A 25,637-nucleotide genomic window follows, 5' to 3' on the forward strand; every position below is an offset into this window, starting at 1 on the left:
TAACTAGCATTCAGTCAATCTCCTCTATGCAGGGTGTACTGGGTCTGGCTGGGATGTTAACTTTCCCTGCAGCAGTCCATACAGTGCTGTGCACTTGTATGTAGCATTTGTATGTAGAACTTGTATGTGCACTTGTATGTAGCACTTGTGGCTAGAACAGCAGTGGTATCACACCAGTGTTGTATCTGCTGCTGAGCAGTGCTGGCACAGCATCAGGACTCTCTCTAACCCTCCTAGAGGGTGGGCAAAAAAATAGTGAGAAAAGAAACATCACCAGGGCAGCTGACCTAAACCAACCAAAGGGATATTCCACACTATATGATGTCACACTCAGAAATAAAAAGGTGGAAAAAGGAAGAAGAGGGGAGGGGTGGGCTCTCATTGTGAAAACATCATTCCTCCTCCCGAACACCAGCTACGTGTGTTAAGGCCCTGCTCAAGGACGTGGTCAAGCATCGCTCATTTGTGGGAAGTAGAGAGTAATTTCTTTCTGCTGCACTTCCACATAGCATTTATTATTATTATTATTATTATTATTATTATTATTATTATTATTATTATTATTATTATTATTATTATTATTATTTCCCTTTCCCCTTTTCCCCTTCCTTTTTTTTTTCCTTTACTTAAATTGTTTATTTAATAGTAACCTTTCCTCAATATTTTTTTATCTCAACCCGTCATTTGTTCTTTACTTTACGTCTTCCCCTCCTCATCTAAGGAGGGAGAGTGAGAGAGCAGTTGTGGTGTTTAGCTGCCTAGCACAGTAAGACCACCACACAGGGATACTTGGTTTATTGCTTCTTAGCTATTTAGATAATACAATAGACTTCAGTTTTCCTCAAGATTTTATTGTTTGTATTTGGGGTTGTTCTTTTCTCCTCCTTCCAGACATCGTATAGGACATGAAAGACCAGTTAAAAATGCTACTTTTGGGTCTGTACTAGCCTGTGTAGGATTATATGACAGCTCTGAAGATCCTGTATGAAACCTGGCTTATAAATTCTGTATTTCATGTGCTTGTAGCTGCTATAGAATTTAGTATAAAATGTCTATATTTTGCATAACCATCCATTTAAGAAATATATGCAGCTATCTTGTACTATTAAGTAAACCACAGAAAGACTAAAAGAAAAGTTCATAACTTTTAGCCTACATTAAAAATGGGGAGATTTGCCTTCACACAGTTTCCATTGACTGACTAAAAGAACCTAGATGATAAGCTTCAGCAGGATTCTTAAATCTTATAAAGTTAAATGAAGAGGAATCCTACTGAATGCTTTTCCTGAAGCTTCTGAGTTTGACTAAGCTTTTGTAACACCTTAAAAACTTCAGTTGAGATTGGGTTGTTATATGATTTTCTACACTGCTTGAGTATTTTGAGGCCACAATGGAGAATTCAGCTCTGTGTCCTATCTAATCATTGCTCTCTACTGTATATGCGTTCAGCCTGTATATGAAGAAAAGTCTAATGAGTGAGAGTGATGGGGAAAATCTGAAATGAATATGACTATCTAAGACGTACTATTTTCAATTTGATTTTCATTTGTTATGTTAAAAAATATTAGTTGTTTTTTTTTTTTTTTTAAAGCAAAACAAAACAAAAAACTTTAAAAAACATCAGAGAAAGTCAAAAATATATTGAAAGTTTGAATTGACAAATGCTTTTCAGTATTCACAGCAAAAATGACTTTTTGAGTGCTAATCGGGTTTCAAATTGACATTGACATTTTAATGCATGAAGCTTAGCTTTTTTTCCTTCTGTGTCTTATGTCAATGATTGGTCAGACGTTTAATATATTTAATGTTCTACAAAATATCATTACATGGGATCTGTTAAGTCTGTCACTTCACATTGAAAACAAACAAACAAAACTACTGTTGTGTTAATAGTGTGGTTACTTTTTATAGGTAGATAACATCCATAGTTCCTGTGCATACTTCAGGAATTTATAGACTGCACTTATAGAAACCAATCCTTAAAATTTTCATAACAGATGCCACAGTCTTCATTCAGCATAGATTTAAAATCAATGAGAGCTTCAGATAAAACTCTGAATCAAAAAAAAAAAGGATTGGTCCCCATAAGCAAAAGTTCTTAAAGGTCTGCCCCTTTGCCCATAGCTCTTACAACTAAAATGTTAATAATTTATTGCTACTCCACATCCACGTTTGTAGCAGTTTTGTAATTTTCTTTTCTTCAAATTTTGAGGGAGATGGTTCTTATCTCTAATGATAATACCTCAATGTGCTGATAAAAATGTTTCTGCATTATTCATTTACTATTATTTCTCCATCCCACATTACTCTTCCAAATATTGGATTCTCTATTAACCTTTCCCTTTGGCTTTCCATCTGAGAAATGGCTTCTTTTCCATCTGAGAAATGGCTTCTTTCCATCTGCGGATGGCTTCTTCCTTTACATCTTAGTAGTATCATAAGTATCTTAATATAAAGTATGAAGTACATCTTCTCAAAGAAACAAGAACTTAAGTATCATACTATTTTTTCTTTTCATTATATTATGATTCCAATGTTTCTTTGGAGTTTTCGTCTTCTGGGAAACATTGATTTGTTATTTTTATAAAAGTTCTTAAATTTTAGTTTTATTAGCAATGTTTTTAATTCTTTGAATCCTATGATCTCATTTACTTGCCTGTGAAACTTTTTGTCATACTTTTAATTTTCTCAAAGTTTACTGTGAAAGGGATGTTTTGCTGTGGTGCTTCTCCTGAGGTCGGATAGATACAGGTAGTGCTGGAGGAGCCACGGTTCTTAGCTTTCACTTTGATAAACAGGCTACCATTTGAGTGTGCTGTTTGTCTTATACTGTAAGCATGGTTGCAAGTAGAGAAATTGTCTAATTGTCTAATTTCACATAATTGAGCTGTAGACTAACCAGGGAGATATGTAATGGAAAAAGTCTTCTCTAGCGAAAGGTGTATCACAGTCTGGTGTTTTTATCTAGTTTGCTGGCATATGGTAAACATGAAATTTACAGCTACAGGTCTTTGCATTTTTGAAATGGTTCCTACGCTGGATTTTGGAAACACTTAAGAACACATGTGGGTCTATTGATTTTAGAAGACGTAGTCATGTGTGCACAGTTATTCTTGTCCGTAAGTATTAGTAAGAGTGGGATTTAAGCAGGTATCCTGCCTAAAAATATCACGTTGTCATACCTATGCTACCCTAAAAAGGTGATGGTAACTTATTTATTTATTTATGTGTTTAACACAGGAAGCAAGTGAACTTGTCTGTTTAGGGCTGCATTTTAATTTGATTGCTCTGCATTTACAATAAATTAGCCTGTGCTATTTTCTTAAAATGAAATAAATGCTGAAAATGTTTATCTTTTTTTTTTTTTCTGTTGTTCATTCCATGACTTTTCTACATATGCCTTAGTTCTTTGTAACAGATTAGTTAAAATCTAATTTAAGATGCAAATTTGAACATATTTTTTCAGTGATTTCCACTTGTTGTCTGACCAGTTGCTATCTTTATAATTTTTTTTTATCTTTATAATAATTTTTAAAAAGTAATTATTTTTTATTTATTAATCTTCAGTTCCCTTTCTCATATTATATTTTGTGAAATGGCTAATTTCCATAGAAAATATTTATGTTTACTTCAAAGACAGGAAGAGATATAAATGTGAACATTCATGGCATAAAAGCAATATAATTTGATTGTCTTAGATTCATGGCACAGCAGTAATGTAAATAGCTTTTGTTACACAGTTTCTATACTTAAAATAACATTAATTTAAATGGTATATGGTCTTCTCCACCAGACATTAGTATAAACCTCGAATGCTCTCCCCTACCATCATCCTGAAATATGTTGCAAAATTATTGTCTATGAATTTGTCTCTATATTTCCCAGAATATTGTCTCAGCATAGATAAATACTCTCTCACCATTGGAAGACACTAATCCTCAAGTACTGTTGTAATAAGTAACATAGAGTTCCTACAAAAGACACTAAGAAAACTGGGTTAACTGTAGAATGCACTCAGAATGCACTATGAATCATCCTAAATAAAGCTAATATTCACTTTGTTGTGAAATTTAATACTGTTCATTTAAAATTGATTTTTTTTTTTTTTTTCCTGTGATGGAAAGGTAATGTATGTCAATCATTCTGAGATTCTGAGAAGTATAATTTCTTCCAGAATTGTTGATTTAATGTCATGTTGGAAACCATCTGAATGGTTATTCTAAACAAATTGTACAGGACAAGACGAAGGGAAGAATTTTTCCCTAATTCTTGTAAAGATGATCAGAAGTTATCACATGAAACCTCTCTTTAACCACTAAATTACAATGCATTACACATTCACAGCACCATATTCACCTCCCTGAGGTGAATTGAGGACATACAGTTCAGAAAAACGAAATGAATCAATATCAATGCCTGGTCTCTAGTATAAGAAGTATAAGGGAAGGAAAATGTGGTCAGGAAAATCATAGCTACAAAATAAAGTAATTGTATAGTTATATAGCTTCTTATGTCAATACTTTTCTCTGTATTAGCAGTTTAATTCTGTCTCTGTTAGGATGTTATTTTCCCCTGTAACTGCTACTGTTGGGCTTTTAGTTAGTTCCATTAATTTAAGATAGAATCCTATACCTTTCACGGATATGCAGAAATTTATGATGACTCATCTCTCAGTCCTATGTTAGCACATAAACTTTAGTTCTGTTCTTTATTGTCAGACTGAAATATAATCTGTGTCCATTGAAATTATGGTAATGTAGCCTCACAGCATCTTCAGATTTGCCTTTCACTAGGCAAAGCCATATTTTGTGAAAAAAAAAAAAAATTTTGGACTTAAACTACCAACTGCTTCTTTGTTGGGTTTTATCAAGTTAACATCAAGAACTAACCATTAAATTATTATTGTTAATGATGATGATGATGATGATGATGATGATGATGATAATAATAATAATAATAATAATAATAATTTATTTCTGGTGTACTGACCATTGCTCCTCTTAAACTCCAGTACATGCTGTACCTATGGCTTTAATTTCTTCTTATGTATAAATTGGTGCTTCACTCTGGGTAAAGTGTTTTTGTTTGGAAAAAAAAAAAATACTAGGTGGGTTTTTGTCATGCTGATTGGGTGTTTTATCCTCCTTGCATCAGATTTATTTATTAATAAGATTTATTTTCGGAGATTTTCTATTTATTTTCAGATTGTTGATGAAAAATTTCACCTTATAGCCTTCTGAACTGAGGACTGTACTGGAGTACATGTACTGGAAACATGTACTTCTTTATTCCATTATTCATTCTAAAAACATTTTTCTCTCTGTCCTTAGTTTTCAGTCTCTTTGCTCCAGTTTCTTCATTTGTAAAATAAAGGTAGTCCCACATTCAAACGCTTAAAGTCATGGCACCAGTGAAGTACCATGACCAAGTTAAAAAAAAATAAACAAAAAAATGACAAGATAGCTTTTATACAACATTCCATCAGTCCTATTCCATCAGTCCTTTTTCCAGAACAGCAATAGGATTCATGCATTTGTTGTACTTATTGCAACACTAATTATCTTATTGCAACACTAATTATCTGGGAGGTATCAGAAGATGACACAGACTTATAGAAACTTTAAATAAATTATCATGGTATTAATCTTTTAAAAAATATGCTTCTTTGGTTTTAGCCAAATTCACAGCATGTATTTCACTTGATTTGAAAAGAATATCATGTTCTTCAAATTTTTGTATAAAGAGAATTTTTGTTTAAAAAAATATTATGAAGTTGGAAACCTGAAAGTATGAGGGTAATTGACACTTTCAGATTTTCATCTCTCTGTGTAGCTGAAGAATTCTACCAAATTATATGAATATGGCCTAAAGGCAGACCCTGGAAGTAATAAATATAATATGAACAAGAATTTAAAAATTCTCAAATCAGTCTATGAAAATTAAATCTTTGTATACATCTATTTTCTTATTAGAATGGAAATTATTTTTGTTTGTTTGTTTTTACATACATGCAACAAAAGCAAACAAACAAAATACACTGAACTTCAGTCCAGGAATTTGGACATTTTCCTATTCTAATTTTAATTCTCAGACATTATTCACTATGATCTAGTATTAGAAAACTCAGATAAATGTATCCATACTCTGATCATATGTCTTTGCAGCTGTTTCACAGTAGGCTACTAATGTCAGGAAAAAATCTTGGCTCAAAGTAGGGAAAAAAAAGAGTAACTGTGAATGGGCTCAATGACCCACTTACAAAAATATTTGGTGACCTGCCATGAAATAGTTAGAGAATGAAGAAAGCACCATAAAAATTCTGCATCCTGTTGGGAGCTCTGATATCTTCCTTAAGAATATTAGTACAAAGACTTCTTGTCATAAACAGACAAATAGTGTTTGTGAGTCATCACTTTCATTTCAAAGTAGCACGTAATCAAATTTTCTCTTTACATAATGCCACAAATAGAGCAAATGACAACAAACAACTCAACGACTCACATAGAAGAACATTCACAATATCCAGGATGCTTTAAATGTTCTATTCTTAGGTAAATGCCAACTACCACCAAAAGTTTCACCTTTACTCATGTATTATATATAAATTAGCCATGCAAAAACAAAGCCTCTATCTTAGAGAGATGTGAATTTAAAAGATAGGCTTCCTGAAAATATTTAGCAAGTTCACTTTTGACAAAATATTTTGTAGTAAACAGTTTTGCAAGCTATCTCTGGAGAGATTATTCTATATTTTTGTGGAGATGTTGAGATGTTTATTTGGCAGATGGAACCTTAAGTTGCTTGTTCTTGCTCAGGTGTTCAATTCAGACACTATTTTTATGAATCTTATAGATGTCTGACTCCATCATTAGTCTATTCTACAAAAATAAATGGTTGAATTAACAGTGCAATCAGTGGAGACAGATAGGCAGCTCTGACAAACTTAAGAAAAATTTACTTTTTCCAATATAGTTTTCTCCTAAGTTTAGGCAAAGCAACTGCCCTACAAGATGGCATTGAAATCTGTCTTCTTGGGAACCATGCTGACTTGCATGGAGGGGAAGACAGCATATCAAAGTGGTCATTTTGCATCATACTCTGGTAGTATTCACCCAAGTTTTGGGAAACCTATTTTATAGACTTGCTCAGTCCCAAAGGAGATATTCTGAGTTATGGTAGACTTTTTTGGTAAACTACGTATTCATGCAGACTGGGAAAATGATGGATCCAGAAATTGAAGAGGCAAAAGAAATTGATTTCCCTGAATGAATAAAGCATTTAGAGGAGGGAACATTAATTGTTATTATTAGTATTATTTAGATTAAATTTTTATTGCTTTTTAAATTCCCATGGGAAAACCAAAACAAACCAACTACAGTCCAGAGACTAGGGTCTGCAACCTTCTGTCAGTTTAGTGTTGTTTTTCTTATGTCTTTTCCTAGCAATAAAGATGACTCAAAGGGATGAAATCTTAAAAAAAAAAAAAAAAAAAAAAAAAAAAAGACAGAGCAGAGAGAAGAGAAGAGAAGAGAAGAGAAGAGAAGAGAAGAGAAGAGAAGAGAAGAGAAGAGAAGAGAAGAGAAGAGAAGAGAAGAGAAGAGAAGAGAAGAGAAGAGAAGAGAAGAGAAGAGAAGAGAAGAGAAGAGAAGAGAAGAGAAGAGAAGAGAAGAGAAGAGAAGAGAAGAGTTGAGTTCAGCTGGAAGTCAACTTCAAGATCAAGTCCAATTGCCTGACCACCTAAGGGATAAACAAAAGTTAAAGCATATTATTAAAGGCGTTGTCTAAACACTTCTAGGACACTGACAGGTATGGGGCACCAACCACCTCTCCAAGAATCCTGTTCCAGTGTTTGAGCACCCTCGTGGTAAATAATTTTTTCCTAATGTCCAGTCTGAACCTTGCCTGGTACAGCTTTGCGCATCCTGTCATTGGTTACCAGGAGACCAGCAGCTCCCTCTACACTTTCCTGTTGAGCGGGGGAAGAGAGCATTGAGTCTCTTCCCCTTAGCTTTCTTTTCTTCAGAGTAGACAACCCAAGTGTCCTCAGCCTCTCCTCATAGAACATGCCTTCCAGCACTTTTACCAGCATTTTGCCCTTCTCTGGAGCATTTCAAGTACCTTAACATACATTTTTTATTTTATTTTATTTTTTTTTTGTGTGGGGGGGAGGATGTTTAATACATTCAAAAATAATTTGCCCTCTTGACTGCCAGGGCACACTGTTGACTCATATTAAACCTACTGTCAACCAGCACCCCTAGACCTTTTTCTGCTGAGCTGCTCTCCAGCCACTTGTCTCCCAGTCTGTATTTGTGTCTGGCATTATTCCATCACATGTGCAGAACATGTTATTTTCTTTGGTTGATCTTCTTGCCGTTGATGCTTTTCCAGTGCTTCAGTCTATCTAGATCCCTCTGCAAGGCCTCTCATCCCTCCAGAGAGTCAACAGCATCTCCCAGTTCAGTATCATCAGCAAACTTACTGCATTCCACTCCTTGTCCAAATCATTGATAAATGTAGTTGGTGATCACCATGTATGATCACCAGCTGCATTCACTACAACTCTCTGAATTCTACCATTGAGCCAGTTCATCACTCAAAGTCGAGTGAACCTGCTTATACGTGTTCATTGTTACTCAATGAACACTAAATGCATATATTTATATACACATATGTGTACTTATATACATTCATAAAACTACCAGTGATGTTCTGGAGGCCAATATGTATTAAAAACACACATAGAACAACAACAACAAAAATAGAGTTCAAATTAAAAAAAAAAAAAAAAGAGAGAAAGAGAGAGAGAGAATTACAATTTCTTCATAATACCACTAAGACATTATGTAGTTTCCCAAATGCATATTTGAAATAATTAATTCTTCTATTATATTTCATTTTATGATGATTGTTTTGAATGAGACATGATGTACGTTTGAAAATAGATCTTAAAACAATTTAGTGGGTTTTTTGGGAAAGACATTTTAAGTCATACTTACATCTAAATATAATTATAGCAATAAGAAAAGTTACAGATGGTGAATTCCATAGTTAATCACCCTCTTTATCCACAAATCTAGTGAATGAGAATAATAGTTCATTTACAAAATAGGGTGGTGAAGTGCTTTGAATGTTAAAAAAAGACCATAAAATCCATCTAAGATTGTAGATATCTTCTGTAAGAATGTTTTCATATAAAGTGATAGTAAGAAATAAAAGGGAAAGAAATGGAAAGATAGTAGAATAAATAATTTTTTGTCTGTGACTGCTGTTAGCCAATGTGTATTAGTTATATAAAGTAACCTTCTGTTCTGTATCTAGGCAACAAAATCATTCAATTTTAGTAGTAAAATATTAGAGTAAATAAATAATCATTTTAATAGGCACATACTGCAAAATAATAAACTACTTGTTTACATTTTCTTAAGGATAAAGTGAAGTAAAAATATTTTCTTAATAAAAGATAAATAACAGATTTACAATAATAATAATAAATAATAATAATAAAAAAAAACACTTTAAACATAGTAAAGCATCAATATTAGAATATCCTTTGTGTTTGTCTCTAGTAGCATAACAAGAAGACACTTTGGTACAAAGTTGTTCTCGCCTTTGATTCTTTTCATTCATGAAATATTTTTATACCCAATAATGCTTTATTTAGACATTCAGAAACAAACAGTTGTTCTGGATATCTAAATATGAAAACAAACTTACTTTTTTTTTTTTTTTTTTTTTTTTTTTTTTTTAATACTTAACACTCTATTATCAGAATTATCCTTCTGCTGAGCAATAGTATAGGGACAACAAATATGAAGTGAATGTGCTCTTATTGCAGTTAATGCTAACCTCTTTTTTGTTAACTTACATATAACTGAGAGCTATTTTAGAATTGTATTCTTGAATCATGATAGTATGTTCATATAATTTTTCTCTCTTTTCTTGATGCTATGAATTCCTGGAGAATTCTGCAGAAAGTTTTCTGTAGAAACCAGCACAACAAGCTTAGTCAGGGCTAAAGAAGATGAATTTATATTCTTCAGAAATGGTTTATAAAGGAACAATTATTTCTGTTGTATGCTTTGGTTAAAAACAAGTAGAAAATTATAATTTTTTTAATGAATACAGAACAGTTTCTGACTTTTTTTTTTTTTCTTTTTACCCCCAGATAACCTCTGTTTCATACATAAAGTAATATAAAATAGAAATAAAAAAGTCCATGTAGTTGTAATTTCTTAAAGTGTGTATGTATAAATCCAGAAACAATTTTTTTCTCTTCTGTATACTTTATATCCTTTCAGGATTTTCTTAACTTTTTACTGTATTAAATAAACTGAAAAACAAACAAACAAAAACAACAAAATAAACAGAACAATGACAGGAAACAAACATTTTCACTTTTGTAACCTAGTTAAATTACAGACTTTTGTTTCAGTCATGCCTCATCTTTATAAAATAAGTGGTAGGACAAATTGGGCTGTGAAATACTGTAGTTTTGAGAAGCATTTTAATTGCTCTGAGAGCCTTGCATAACCCCAACAGTCTTTCAGGTCTTCTGACCCGTGCTACTTCCCAAGAGGAATTTCCAAAATTTCTATCTCCCTGCTAGTTTCTTTAAAGAGAAGTAAGTGGTCACCTCCTTCCCTCGTCTTTCACCGTCACTTTGCTGTATTGGAATATGATTCCCATCCGACCTGCTTCACTAGGCATTCACACTTGCTAGGTGTACTCTTAGAGATTAGTCCCATTAAACTGCTTCTCATGTAAGTGTCAAGATAGACTCCTCCAGTGGCAGCTGAAAGCAAGAGTGCAACATCAGTGTTTTAATTTACCTTCTAAGATTTCTTTTTTTTCCCCCTTTCTCTATTTCTACCCAATAACTATGGAAGAATTTATCAAGATTAATATTCCTTTGCAAAAGTTTGCCTGTATGAGTGGGATCCTCCTACTATTCACATCTCTGTTTGAGAAGACAAATTCTCAGTACTACTGTGAATATCCTCTAGCACCTCATCAGGGACTGTGTTTCTGGAATATGTTGCTTTATACACAACAACAGTGTGTGATATCGGTCTGGAAGCAGGAGATATCACTGGATGACTTGCAGTAGTCTCACAAAAATCAGAATATTTGAATGAATATTTGAAAAAAAAATGGAGAAAAAAAATAGAGAGTAATGATTCATTATTGTTAGCCCCTATAATTATAGTTTTAAAAATGAGTAATTCCACTTCCAAAGACAAGTTTGGGTTTATATACTAGAAGTATATAAATACTTCTGGATTTAAATGCTAGAAGGAAGCAGTAAGCACAACTAGCGTAAGAAAGTTATACAAGCCAAATTACTTGCATTATTTTTGACTAAACTCCATTAGCAACAATAACAACAAAGTATGAGTACAAGAGGCTGTGGAAATGATGAAGGGATGAAGGTGTTTATACTTCCTTTACCCCTTCCCCGCCCTCCTGCCCTCCTTTTTTTTTTTTTTTTTAATTTTTTATTTCTTTTTTATTTTTAAGAATAGTAATTGTGGAACATGACTCTACAGTCATGGTAAATGCATCCTTAGAAAAGCTAATTCAGAATATTCCATGTATGTGAATGTTCAGCAGAATTGATTTGGTTCACTTTGTTAGAACTGTGAATGCTGAGACACATTATTTAAATCCATTGATTTCTCACAGGGGATTCATGATTTACAAAACTAGTCTGAGACAATCTATTTTAATAAATTCTGTGGATTTCAGTGTCAAACTTTCAGAGAAGACAATTTTGCCAAAAGTTTCTTTTGAAATAAAGAAGGTATATTTGCAAATAGGACTTTCTCCTATCAGTAGACATCACAATAATATATAATGATTACATTACTAGGAGTTTTAGAAATCTGTTCATGTAATTCCAGAAATATTACTTGATCTGAGTCAAGCCTTCTAAAGCTTTGTTTTGAACGGTAGATGGAAACAGAAGTACATTTTTACATTTTTATCTTTTTGAAACAAACTCCTTTTAGCCATTTCTGAAACTGCTTATTAGACCCCTCAGACAGAACAGTCCTCATGTCAACAACACATAACAAGCATGTAAGGGTTGGTAAACTATGGCAATGTCACTCCTTTCTGTGGAACCACAACTGGGGTGATTTCTGGGGGCCCCGTAACTCAGAAAAAGAATGTGTCATACCTCAGATTGTGTACCTTGTGCAAAATAAGCAGTGGTAGTGTCTAACTTTGCCATACAGACACCTGAGAAACATCCTTGAATGTCAACAAGACTTGTGGTGAAAAAGATTATGTATACCGAAATGTTATCCCCCTGAATACAGCTATTTTGGTAACTTCAGTACTCATTACCTTTGCAGTCTCATGTACCAATTAGCTTTGATAGATGCAAAGCAACTTTAACCATTTTATCAAGCATGTTACAAAGGAATGAAAACTCAAAGGCCAGAAAGTGTTTTGTTTTAGTTCAAGCTTTTACTAAAAGCTGATGCCAAAGGAAAATTATCATTACCATATTCCAATATCCTCCAGCATAAAATATAAATTTTAAGGTTATATATTTTCTATGTAATTTTCAGCTTTAATACTGCATGATTTTGTTTAAGTGGGACACCTTGTCTAGATCCACTTAACTAAGTTCTTTAGCAGACCTTTTAGATGTCACAATGTATCTTAAAAATTTCATTTTAAGGGAGCACTTAGTACCAAAAATTAGTGATTAAGATAAAAAGTAACAAATCATTTACACTGGTTAGAAACCATTTGTTCTATGTCTTTCTCAAAGGGGACTGTATAGTATGCTTATTAATCATTTTTACAAGATTTAAACAGAGTATATAGCACGAAAAGACTTAATAATAGTCTCACTTTTCAACTTTACTTTTGGCTCCTAGAAATTTTACTAAACATTTTGTCAACAATTAGTCACAGTCAGACTAGTGAACAGAAAGTTAGACTCATTTCTCCCCAGTTCCTTTCCTTAGTGTTTTGTCAAGGAGTTAAGCATTTTTCAGAGTGTTAGGGATGTTACCGATTCTAGTCAAATATTATCAACAGAGCCCATTTGTCTAATTCCTCAGAAAATCCTACTGCATGTTATACAAGCTTTCAGAATAGCATGCTACATAGTTTATAGGTTGTTGACACAATACTGTGTCTACAAACATGCACTACAAATAAATAATGCAAGAGATTATATAAATATATATATAAAATAAAGTCAAATATAATTAGTTTCTCAGAGCAAGTGTTTGTTAGCATTAAAGTACTGCAACATTCCTGTTCATTTTTTACACTTCATTATTTAAAATTGTGTATTGGTGGTCTAATGATTTACAAATTCACAACACTCCGCATCATGAAAAACTCTACTTTTTTTGTGAGCCTAAATATAAAGTTATTTATGACACAAAATATATTTTTATGAATTATGTTTCACTTACTAGTAGAAAAAAGTAGGAAATTAAAATCACAATGGAAGGTAAAGAAGTAGTGCAAGTGCTTTATTTGCACAAAGAATTGATTTAGGTTTTCTCTCAGTACCGTATGTACTTTGTTTTCTGTGCTTACCAACAATGAGTTGGTAAGCCAACAAATTTTACTTCAACACTGTTTAAAGAATACTTAGGAAGACAATGTCTAAAATTGATCTATAACCAACTGATGCACCCCATATGGGATATTGATGAGTGTCCAAACTTTAGGCTGAAGTGTCATCTGAACATTACAAACATAAAATCGCTTTCCTAAAAGAAGAAGGGTTAACTCAGACGTTTTTTTCATCATAGATGAACTGTCACCAGTGTAATATCTTCTGGCTTTCAAATGTCGCTGAGTGAATTATAGCTGGTGCAATGGGCCAGGTACAATTGTCACATTCCAGTTCTGTGTTTGCAAGCATGCTCTTCTGTAAGCTTAAGAAAGGAAGCAAGCAACAGCTGCAAACAATTGCACAACTGATAGATATATGAAATATACCTATGTGAGGTGCTTTGTTTGTGGTTAAAGTCATGAAGTCTTTGTTTCTCAATGTAATGGTTAAACAGCAGTTGCACTTAAAGTGCGTATACTTGCTATTTTTAGAGACAGCAATACAGTTATACTCCTTTAAAGCCCTAAACTCTGAAACAAGCCATTATGAAAAAATATTTCTATTTGGAAAATGAGTTTTTGTTCTTTTCTTCTACTTGACATAGTTAATTCCATTCTGATATAGGTAAAAATAGATATTTTACTCTGTATCCTATAGCCTAAAAATTGGTGTATGTCTTTCATGGGCTAATAATAATAATAATAGGAGGGGGGAAAGCATAAATTTACTTTTAATAGTATTTGAATTGAAGTTATTATTCTATGTTCTAAATGTAAAATACACTGTTATCTTTTAATATCTCTAGAGAAAAGAAACAAACAAACAAAAAAATAAACACAACAAATATTTTCAGTTTTATAATCTAAACTAAGTGTTGTGTACTGTTGCTAGTTTAGGAGAAGGAATTTATACCTGGATAACAACAGAAAGAGACACAACCCGTTGAGCTAATTCTTTGTCTGCTTCTTGCAACTGAGAATGGTACTTAAGAGTATCGGACCAGAAGAAAAGTGAGACCACTGCTAATGATCAGTTGTTAACCATCACCCTTTTCCAAGTGGTCAATCCTCATGAGAAGGCTGCCATTTGAAAGCACATAGGCTTTTAAAATGGATGAATGAAGTCATGTTGGCTATTAGGAGAAGGGTTTGCATATTTTATCAGCTGCTGCTTTCTTTTTTTTTTTTGGCATAGTCCTTCTGTCAGTTTTTAGAAATTACTTGCCTCTACAAGTTGTCCATTACAAGTTGTAAACAAATGTAAATATTTCATTTTATTATTTTATATTATTTTCATTGAGATGTCTATTGTGTTGTTAGTCAATATAGGTTTCTCCTCTGCTTTCCAGTGTTTCGCTGCATTCCTTCTTCCAATTATGTATTCAGTCCTAGCTCAAAGTGAGTCAGACAAGAAAAATATGAATACTGACACATAAAAATTAATCTTCCTTTCAGGGATATGTGTTGTAAACGGGGCACAAAATCATAATGACCTTTGTACTCCTACTGATAATAAGGCCACTCTGATATCAGATCATCCAGCTGGAAGCCAAAATTCATGCCAGCCACCTGCACACCACTGAGTCATTTTTGAGGCCTTTTTGATCACTGAAGATTTTTCACAGATCATCTATTCTGAATGTTCCAAGGATGCCGATCTGTACATTCCTAGGGCAGTGCCAGGGGTGTTATAGACACCTGGATATTAATTATTCAAGAGGCCATAATTAATCCTGAACTGAAGTGACTCTTGCCATATTTATTTTGTTCTGCACAACTTTTCCCTCTGTAGTGCCAGAGCAAAGTAACCTACCTCCAGATTTTTGTCATCCATTGAATCCTTACACTCAGCTCATACCCCTGCAAAAAGCTCAATGGGTTCAATGCTATCTGTTACAATAATGTACATCTGCCCTGACAGCACCAAATTCACTCAAGGCAAAAAACACTTTTGGTGTTGTTAGTTGCCATTCAACTATTAGTTAAGACATCAAAGAGCAGTATTCTTACTGGAGAAATGACTACGACATAAAAAAATAAAGTCAAAAGAAGGTGACTACTAGTGGTAACTATTGCCTAAATTGCCGACAGGTGTCACTGGAGGGCCACTTGGGTAGACTTTCTTTCCCTTTTTATTTCTTCCCTTCCTTTTTTTCAACACTAAGAAAAACAAACAAACAAAAAATCTATGAAGTTCTCAAAGTGGTGAGCACTTATTTATCATTACCACACTGATTTAACATGGTTTAACCCAGCCGGCAGCTAAGTACCACTCCATTCAGCCATTCGCTCCTGCCTACATAACCCCTCACCCCCTGCCACCGCAGATGGGGGAGAGAATTGAAAAAAATAAATTAATTAATTAAATTAACCCTGTGGGTTGAGATAGAAGCAGTTTATTAGGATAGAAAATAAAGGAAAATAATAATGATAATAGTATTGGTAATGTGTACAAAACAAGTGATTCACAATGCAATTGCTCGCCACCCAATGACCAATGCCCAGTCCATTCCCAACCCCCACCCCAGCCATTAATGACGTCAGATGGTATGGAACGCTCCTTTGGCCAGTTTGGGTCAGCTGTTCTAGGTCTGTACCCTCCCAGCTCCTGCTGCATGGCCAACATGTTCACTGGAAGGACTGAGAAGGAAGCTGAAAGGTTCTTGGCTTAGTGTAAGCACTGTTCTGCAACAACTAAAATATCAGTGTGTTATCAACATTATTCTGATCCTAAATACAAAACATAGCAACATACCAACTGCTAGGAGGAAAATTAAATCTATCCTAGCCAAAACCAGGACACTTCTAAATATTTTGTATACAATGCCAATATATATTTTATACATAATTATGTTATATATATTATGGTATATATATTATATGGATTACAGTGTGCGTGTGTTTATATATAGATATATATGTATATATATAGAGAGAGAGAGAGAATGTTTATATTCTTCCTCCACTGTTGTTTTTCCTAGCAAGAAAAATTAAAACTAATCTGTTATCCTTTTATTCAAACAATTCCAATCTTTTCAATCTCGTAATTAAAGATAAAATTATTTTGCTGTTTTTACAGATGGTTGACATTTATGACAGGCAGGTTAACTTTTTGGTCATTTATTGTCTTTGCTTAGTTTTTACAATAAGTTACATTCCTTAATTTACATTAATAAATTATTATTTAATTAACATTAATTAACATTTCTACCCTGTGTCCTTTAAGGTTTTCTCTGATATTGATGAACAGCTAAATACATATATATATATATATTTTTTCATTTGATATTGATCATTTAGTTGAAAAAAATCAAAAGTATATTAATTCAATCAGTTTCATGTAGGTTCCATCTGTATTTACTAGTAACAAAAAAGTATTTCCAGCTTTCAGAGTCCTACAGAAGAACTTTTCTTGGTAAAATAGAAATGTCTAAAAAACAATCAGATGCTTTAGAAATGGAGCTTTGTGCTATAAGTGTGGAGTAAAGTACTGTGTCTGTGTGGGATGAGTTAAATTTCTTCATAGCAACCATTCTGTTGCTGTCTTATGATTTTATAGCTAAGACACTGCTGATAGCACACCAATGCCTTGGCTGTTGTCAAACAGTGCTTACACAGGGACATAGCTTTCTATTTTTCCCTCTCTGTCCTCTGCAACTTTGGGGTGGGAAAGAAATAGGAAAGGGACACAGACAGGATAGGTGATCCAAGTTGTCTAAAGGGGTATTTCATGATATAACATCATGCTCAGCAGTAATGGAGGCAGAGGAAGAAGCAGGGTGGGTCTGGCTTCCAAAGTAGCCCTTGTTTTGAGACTGTCTAGGCATCAGTCTGCCTGTGGGGGGGTAGTGAGTGATGCTCTTTGCTTTGGCTGTCTTTTTCTCTTCATCTATTAAATTGTTTTTATCCCAACCCACAGATTATCTTGCTTTATTTCACATAAAGTGTATTGTATTTTCTCCCTGTGTCCTGCTGGTTGGTTGGGGGTAACTGAGCAAGCAGCTGCGTGGGCCCTTGGCTGCTGGCCAGGCTGTCTCATTCAATTGGTTTTCTATACACAAAGTACTTTCATCTTGTTGTTGAGTGACTTTGGATTTGACTATTTAGACCAATTTTCAAAACATATTTTGATGGACTACACCAGACACTTGTTAATTGTTCTTCCAAGACCCACAACTTTTTATTATTATTATTATTATTATTTATTATTATTATATATTTTTTAATCTGGTTACTGTGATATTGTTTAATGACATTTATTATATTATTTTTAATGACTATTTAGTTTAATGACAAGCTTAACCTGCGAGCATATGGAGAAGTAGTTACTGAGAATACAAGAGACCAATAAATGCATTCTGCAGTGTTTATTGCTTTCATCTTTATTTAATATTAAAAAAAAAAAAAAAAAAAAAGTAATAATAATCTACAACCAGAACAGTTGACAAAAGCTTTTCTAGTGGCATTTCTTATAGAGTTATTGCTATTTACTGTGAAAAAAAGACAATAGAATTGAATGTTGAATATATCTTCAATCTTGAATATATCTTTCAATGTTCAATACTTTAGATAATCTACTTTAGCCTAACCTCATTGCACAATAGTTTCAGAGCATTTTATACTGAACAAGGCAAATTTAAAAACAGTTAAGTGTCATGTACAAATTTTAATTGGATTCATTAAAAGTATGTTATAGTAGAAATATCATAATAGCTTAACTGAAGGAAACTTTTGACCTCCCTACTACTTTGATAAATTTATGCTAATAAGCTTTTCACTGCTTATAAATATGCATAAAAACAGGTTTTTAATCTTACTAATATGCATCCTATTGTTTTTTGTTATTGTTTTCCCCCTAAGTGTTCTTATAAACATATGAGATTCAGGATATTTTCAAAAGGTTTTTATGGATTTAAGGCTGGATTTTCTCCTAAATTGTAAAGAACACACTTCAGATTTCAGTACTAAAGCAGTATAGAAACAAAGAATATATTCTCACTTCACCTTCTCTCTGATTTATTCTTTTGTACTGTTTGTAGTAATGTTTTTGTCTTCACAATAGAAGTAATTTGAAAGAATCCATCAAGATAGAATCATAAAAGACTGTTCTCATGCTTAGGACTGAGTTAGAAAACTGGGTTAAAGACGTTGCAATACGTATTAACACAATTTACTATCTTAATATGGAATCTATAAGTTGTTTATTATTATTATTATTATTATTATTATTATTATTCACTACAATTTTCTTATTGCTCATCATATCTGGAGCTAAAATTTAAATGTGTCTTATCTGGAACTGGGCAGGGTAAGTAGCCTTAGCAGATATAAATTTATTTCTGCTACTTTAGAGTAGCAGGCCATACCTGAGAGCCTGAGTTGCTGAAAATTAAAATAAATTGTTTTGACATCTAGCTAAGCATCTTGTCCCCAAAATCTGTTTGGAATGCTTGGGGATAGATCAGGAAGGGTAAGCATGGCATAAACATATATGACAGTTTCCTCTAATACTCTCCTAGTTTCCAACTATTTGTATCTCAGGGACTTCCTGTACGGACTGTGGTCTCTGTGTACTCAGTAATACCCAATGAATTTCATTTCATATTTGAAGATTTTAATATCTGAACTCAGCAAGTACACTTTTACAGTGGTAAACGTGTACAGTAAAAAGCTATTAGAAAACATGAAGACCCTGCTGTATGTTTGCTGATTACTCTTTGCTTTAAAAATGTCCTATCCTGGCAATTAAAAAATTTAAACAAAACAAAACAAACAAAAAGAAATGATTATGCTTCAAACCATATTTTCTTGAATCTTACTTATATTGCTTATGCCATATTTCTGATCAGATGTTATACAAATCAATTATTTTTGTGAGATTTTTGCCTGCCAAATAAATTGTAGTAGGCTATACAGGTCTGGGCAGCAGTTGCGAAGAGGCATATGGACAGAATACATTTAAAATTAGAAATAGAAGATTTAGAAATAGAGATTTAGAAAGAAGCAGAAAAATAAATCAAAGTGCACTAACATTTATTTTTTACAGGTTTCCTGACGATTAATTTTTCAGTATGATATCTTGGCTGTTCAATGCATCTTGTTAACTTTAACACAAGCTTTTCTGTAAGGGCCGTGTCATCAGCTCAGAAATTAAATATTTTGTTTTTAAGAAAATATATTAAGGGAAAATGAGGAAACAAAGGTACTTCATTTGCACTGAAGAGTGTACCTTATTTTAAGATGCACTTCTAAAATTTTTTGTAGTAGCTACTAAAACGTGCGATAGAATAATGTTTATTCTTTCCTTATTTATATGTTTGCCCTGTATGTAAAGAAAAAATATATAAAAAAACGGTTACCTTCCTGCTTTATGATTTTTTTTTTTTTTAATTTTTTTTTTAGTCCTAAAAAAGTTGGTGTAATTTTCCGGTACTGAATTATATTTGTAAATTTTTATAGGATTTCAAAACACTTTGAAAATACCGTCTTTCACACACCAAATCAACCCTGTCTATTTGTACTAGGAGATTTTAAACTAACCATTAGGAAACAAATTTATAACACACACACATAAAACAAAGATAACAAACAAACTATCCCAAGAGTAACTAGAGAAAATGATTTCGTTTGCTTGTTTGTCTGTTTCTAATAAAAAAAGTTACCAAAGAGCACAACCGGGGGGGGGGGGGGGGGGGGGGGGGGGGGGGGGGGGGGGGGGGGGGGGGGGGGGGGGGGGGGGGGGGGGGGGGGGGGGGGGGGGATGAGGAAGAAAAGAAAAAAACAAACACAACAGTGCAGTCTTTTTCATTTCTAGTTTTCCTAGCTTCCTCTTAGTTTTCTAACAACTTATAATCTATTACATCATGGCATGGACCACAGAGAATGATATTTGTGCCCATGTAGTTATATATACCAAATAGAAAATTGAAACATGAGAACAAAATAATCATAGAGCAGCTCATATTTAAACTGAGAAAGTAAAAGTAATGAAGTAAAAATACTTGAAAAATATAGTAGAGTACAAGTGTTCTTAATAGTTGCTACTGCTGTTCATCACTTAGAGTAGGCAACTTACTTTCAGCACATATGCCTTTGTTATAGAATCCTTTATTTGCAGCTGGTGTTGACATTGGAATTCAAATGTCATTTCTGACTAAGTGGAAGGGATGAGTAAGGAAGCAAGAGAAAAATTTGGACACAGATAAGTAGCTCAGTGTCTAGTATTCTGTTAATACTGTTTCAGGTGGGGAAGAAAAAAAAAAAAAAAAGGAAGGGAAGGACAAGAAATCAATGGAGGAACAAGCACAGTTGAAATGTAGGCTTTCAGCCAGACATCAAATTGATTTGATTTGAATTAGGCCCAAGGACCTACCAACACTGGGGGTCCGCCAGTCTCTGTGTGGAACATGTGACTGCTTCAGCAGTCTGTCTGTCAGAGCTTCTGTTGCTCCCAACCACCCCTCAACCCACTTGAGGAAATACAAGGTCCCACATGCCCCAAGGATGTCACTGCAAACTGCCCCACAGGGATGACCCCTGGCTGGGCACAGGTTCCCCATGGAGGGGGTATTCTGTTTGGGCTGTACAAAGGTTGTGATGCCAGGGACCAACTTCTTGCATTGTCAAAATGTTCAGGTGTTGTCTTCCTCTCACTTTTCTCTCCCTAACTAAAAATTTTTCACACTTCTTTTGTATTTTTTTACAGGCTGATTTTACTTTGCTTTAAAAGACTCTAATTCCCTGGTTGCAGCTCAGTTCAGCTGATGGTCATCTTGCCCTCTGCAAGAGGGCCTCAGTTTGGGGCAAATGACCTAAAAGAGTTTGGGTCATTTCTTTCACACACATGGGTTATGTTCACATCTCTTTTTTTTTTTTTTTTTTTTTTTTTTTTTAGCTATTGTTGTTCAAGGCATTAGGCAATGGAAGATCCATGTAGGTGGCCTTCCAAACCATTATTTAATGGAAAACAGATTTATAAAGTCAAGAACTAAATATTACTATAAATGCCTTTCTGTGTCATTATGTGGTGGGGGAAAAAAAAAAAAAAAAAAAAAGGAAAAAAAAAGGGAAAAAGAAAAGAAAGGGAAGGAAGGAAGGAAGGAAGGAAGGAAGGAAGGAAGGAAGGAAGGAAGGAAGGAAGGAAGGAAGGAAGGAAGGAAGGAAGGAAGGAAGGAAGATTTTTGTTGTACATATTCAAGGACATCCTTTCTTTGTTGCACTAGGACAGTGGACTTCCATATTCTATTAAAACCTTATCTATGGATTTTCATTTCACAGACTATCCTTTGAATCACTCTGTACAGTAAAATGGAAAATATTCTTATTTCACTTAAAATCATATACTTATCAGACACAGAGTATATCAAAGCAAAGCTTCCTTCCTGTTTGTTTAGGATTTTACAGTGACACATGAAGAAGCTATTCTGAAATCTTCACAGTGGCTACAGGAAAATAAAATAAAAACAATAAGTTGTTAGTGTTGTGTATTTCTTGATGAATAGTTACTTCTTGCCTGAAATTCTTGAAATAGCATTGAATAAATATTTTGATCTAGTACTCAGAGCATGAAATAAAATATATACTCATAAAGAAAAGACAGATTTATAAATTCAGTTTGTGTCACGTGGGGCTGACACTTTGCTTTGATGATTAGTTTAGAAATTAAGAAAATTTGCTCTTGTAATTAATGAGAATCAGCAGAGAACTGTGAAAACAAAACAAAAAAAAATCTTAATTTGTCTAACATCAGATATTCACTTACTGCAATTTTACTCAGTCACCTTTCAGAATATTTGGAAGGAATTCAAAAACACAAAGATCAACCAGCTTGATGCTGCTATAAGAGGTAAAACGTGGTTAGGCTCTGAATATTAATTACCATGCTGCTTTAAAGGTTACTAGAGTCACTTTCTCACAGGGAGGTCATAGTTCTGATTGAATAAAGGCTTAATTGTAAAATATTATAGAGCATTACAGTGAACTGCAGCAACAAATCCAGCAAGCAAGTTATTCTTTGATAGCTCTAAAAATGAAATAAAGGCATGACCTTTTTTCAAAAAGGTCAATTACAGATTTGTTGTTTTTTTGTTTGCATTTCCCTATTGGTATGAGAAAGAACATGTTATTGCTATTTTAACCACCATGCTTGCCACTACTAGGGTATTTTTTTTAATGAGAAAGCCATATCAAATGCTATTTAGTAATAAATGTATGATTCATATTACTGCAATTGAAGTAAGCGTTTTGTGAAAAATACAATATGAGATCAAATACATATGAGTTCATGAAACACTTTGTGACACTAAATAGCTATTAATAATTGCTATTTAAATCTGAAGAAAATATTTTTTGGATGCAAGATAGTAAGTTTTATTTAATAATGGCTAATCTTGCACGTAGAAATGCAATAGTGTAATGTAGTCTATATAGCATTTGAAATTTAACATTTAATCCTTTATATGATACTGTTTTTAAATCTTGAGGCTGGATTTACATCTCATTGTAGAAATTTTACCACAGAAAACATTGTGTAAATATATCTGTGAATGTCCAACACATCTAACTGTTTCTTCTTTTTGTTCACCTTTGCTTCTTTTCCACTTCTTCCATTTTCAGTCATTTAATTAATCCAACCTTGTGAATTTTCTCCCTTCTTGTCACTGAAAAAAAGACAGTCAGTGCAAATAAATCTGTTCCCATTTGCCAAAGGAGTTCAAATGTAGTGCAAGGTCTATTTTCCTTAGGACTTCAGGTCTCCCTTGTAGTCCTTGCTAGGAACAGGAAGGCTAAGGTGTCTCAAGGTTGCAGACAGTGAATCTCTTTCTCACTTTAATTTCAAACTGCTCCAGGACTGCAGATCTCCTGAGTCCTGGGTCCCTCTTCTGGCAAATTTGCCTGAAATGAAAATTTGCTTGGAAATATCAGTGAGTTCCTTCTTTGACTTGACAAGCAACTACCAGTGGTACCTAAATCAGTAACGTCCATCTGCAAACATTGTTGTAAGGTATTCTAGTGTTGTAAGGTATTCTAATAGACTCCTGGCTTCCAATTGTCTGACAGGAAAAGGTCTGCGGGAGTTAGAGGGGTGTAAGTACATGATTCAATGTGGTAATTTGAACATAACACAAAGTCTAGACTGAATGATGGGCATGGATAACATTTCAGGTTAGCTGGTTTCAGAAAAGAAAAATTAATCTCAGTCCTAGTCTCTCAGTCATTTTGTTCTAAGTTGCAAGACAGGCAGCAAATGTGTCATGCTTTGTTTCTAAAATCTGATAAACACAGTACAGGAGCAAAAAATAGCAGCACAGTTCTTCCTGCAATTTCCAATGAAAGAAACAAAAACTGATTTGTTCAGATAAAATATCTCGATCAAAAACTGAATTGCTCACAATTTATCTGCTATCTTCCTAATAAATAACCGTTGCAAAAATTTGAGTGTAATTTTTCTTTCCCTACATTGTTTCCTGATTCTTTTTCTATTTTTTTTTAATCCTTATTCTTTTTCTGAGCTTGTCCATACATATCACAAGTACAATAATTTATAGAGCTATATAGGTCAGAAGAATTTTGGACAATGTTAAGAAGCATTTAAATTAGTGTGTTAGTGAGCATTGTTCATAGTGGAAGACTTGTTATCTCACTTATTCCTGTACGTAGTCTTTGCATAAAAACAATTTACAATTTTTTATACCTTAATCACATGAAGTTGTCAAATGCTTAAAATCTTCAGATATTTTTTCATTGATACATAATTATTTCAGAAAATAAATGACGATCTTTCACAAACATTATCTCTGCATTAGGGCAAAACAAACCAAAACCAAACAACACAGAATGATTTCCTCAACCTGCACTGGAGACATGCAACTAGGACTGTAACTTTTTTTTACAAAAAAGGGGGAGAGGGGAGCTCAGAATATATGTTTACCTTGTAGCTAACTCTTTCAGTTGAATTAAAATTATCCCTTTTTTCCTTACAGGTTTTTTAAGTACTGGGGACCAAGCTGCAAAAGGCAATTACGGATTGCTTGACCAAATCCAAGCTTTACGTTGGATTGAAGAAAATATTGGATCTTTTGGAGGAGACCCAAAAAGAGTTACTATTTTTGGATCTGGGGCAGGAGCTTCCTGTGTCAGTCTTCTGACACTCTCTCACTATTCAGAAGGTAAGTATCTCCTGAGCAAAACGTAGTTCAGTAACAGTAAAATGATTCTTTTGTAAATCAACAGTACACTTTTAAAACAAAATAAATCTTTATATACGTGTATATATGCATATCTATATAATTTAAGGAAAATGGCCAAATCATGTTGGCTGAATTAGAATGACACCATGTCTGTAATTTTTTGTAAAATACCTACTATCCAGTATTCTGCATTTGTATTAATCAACACAAATATTTTACATTAAAAATGCATGCTTTTGTAGTAGAAATTTCACACAAAAAAACTGCCACAGGCCATATATTATTTTTCTGGATTTATCAACAGTCTCCACTGAATCTTTCATCAAACAATATGAAGTATTTAAAATTAAACAGAGCAGTGATATTTTTCATTTCTTAAACATTCTTGTCTACCTTTCCAGCATGTATTTAGATGTTTTCCTTACTAAATAACAATATAACTCAATTTCATACGAAAAAATGTTTAACTCTCCACAAGTAGTACATGCTCCTACACAGAGTTCTTAAGATTTTGGTAAGTGTCAGAGCTGCAGAATTTCTGCCCTCAGAAAACAGTCAACCAACCAACAACAACAACAAACAAATAACATATAGCAACAGTAGTGTACTGATTGTTATTGGCAAGACCAATTCTGCAAAAAAATGAATAAAAGACAAGACCAATGTGATGGCTTTACACTGATGGCTAACCATGTTCTCTCACTGCTCTCTCACTCTCTGTCCTGAAAGGAAGAGAGTGAAAAAATATGAAGAAAAAAGGGCTTAAGGGCTGAGATATGGGCTCCTGTTCACTGGAAATTACTCACCAAGGCTCAGCACAGGGAGATTAACATAATTTATTTTCTATTCTTAGTAGAC

At 33.6% G+C, this 25,637-nt stretch overlaps 1 protein-coding gene across 3 annotated transcripts in view; it reads left to right on the top strand.

The window, feature by feature from the left end:
• The window catches only part of NLGN4X (neuroligin 4 X-linked), a 189,689-nt gene that overhangs the window by 151,650 nt on the left and 12,402 nt on the right, over positions 1 to 25,637 (top strand). For all 3 annotated transcript variants that reach the window (XM_032191110.1, XM_032191125.1, XM_032191117.1), the window contains one exon: positions 24,573 to 24,758. In XM_032191110.1, the coding sequence (XP_032047001.1) occupies positions 24,573 to 24,758 (186 nt within the window). The remainder of the gene's footprint in view (positions 1 to 24,572; positions 24,759 to 25,637) is intronic.

This window comes from Aythya fuligula, chromosome 1 (assembly GCF_009819795.1).
Source record: "Aythya fuligula isolate bAytFul2 chromosome 1, bAytFul2.pri, whole genome shotgun sequence".
Taxonomy (NCBI): Eukaryota; Metazoa; Chordata; class Aves; order Anseriformes; family Anatidae; genus Aythya; species Aythya fuligula.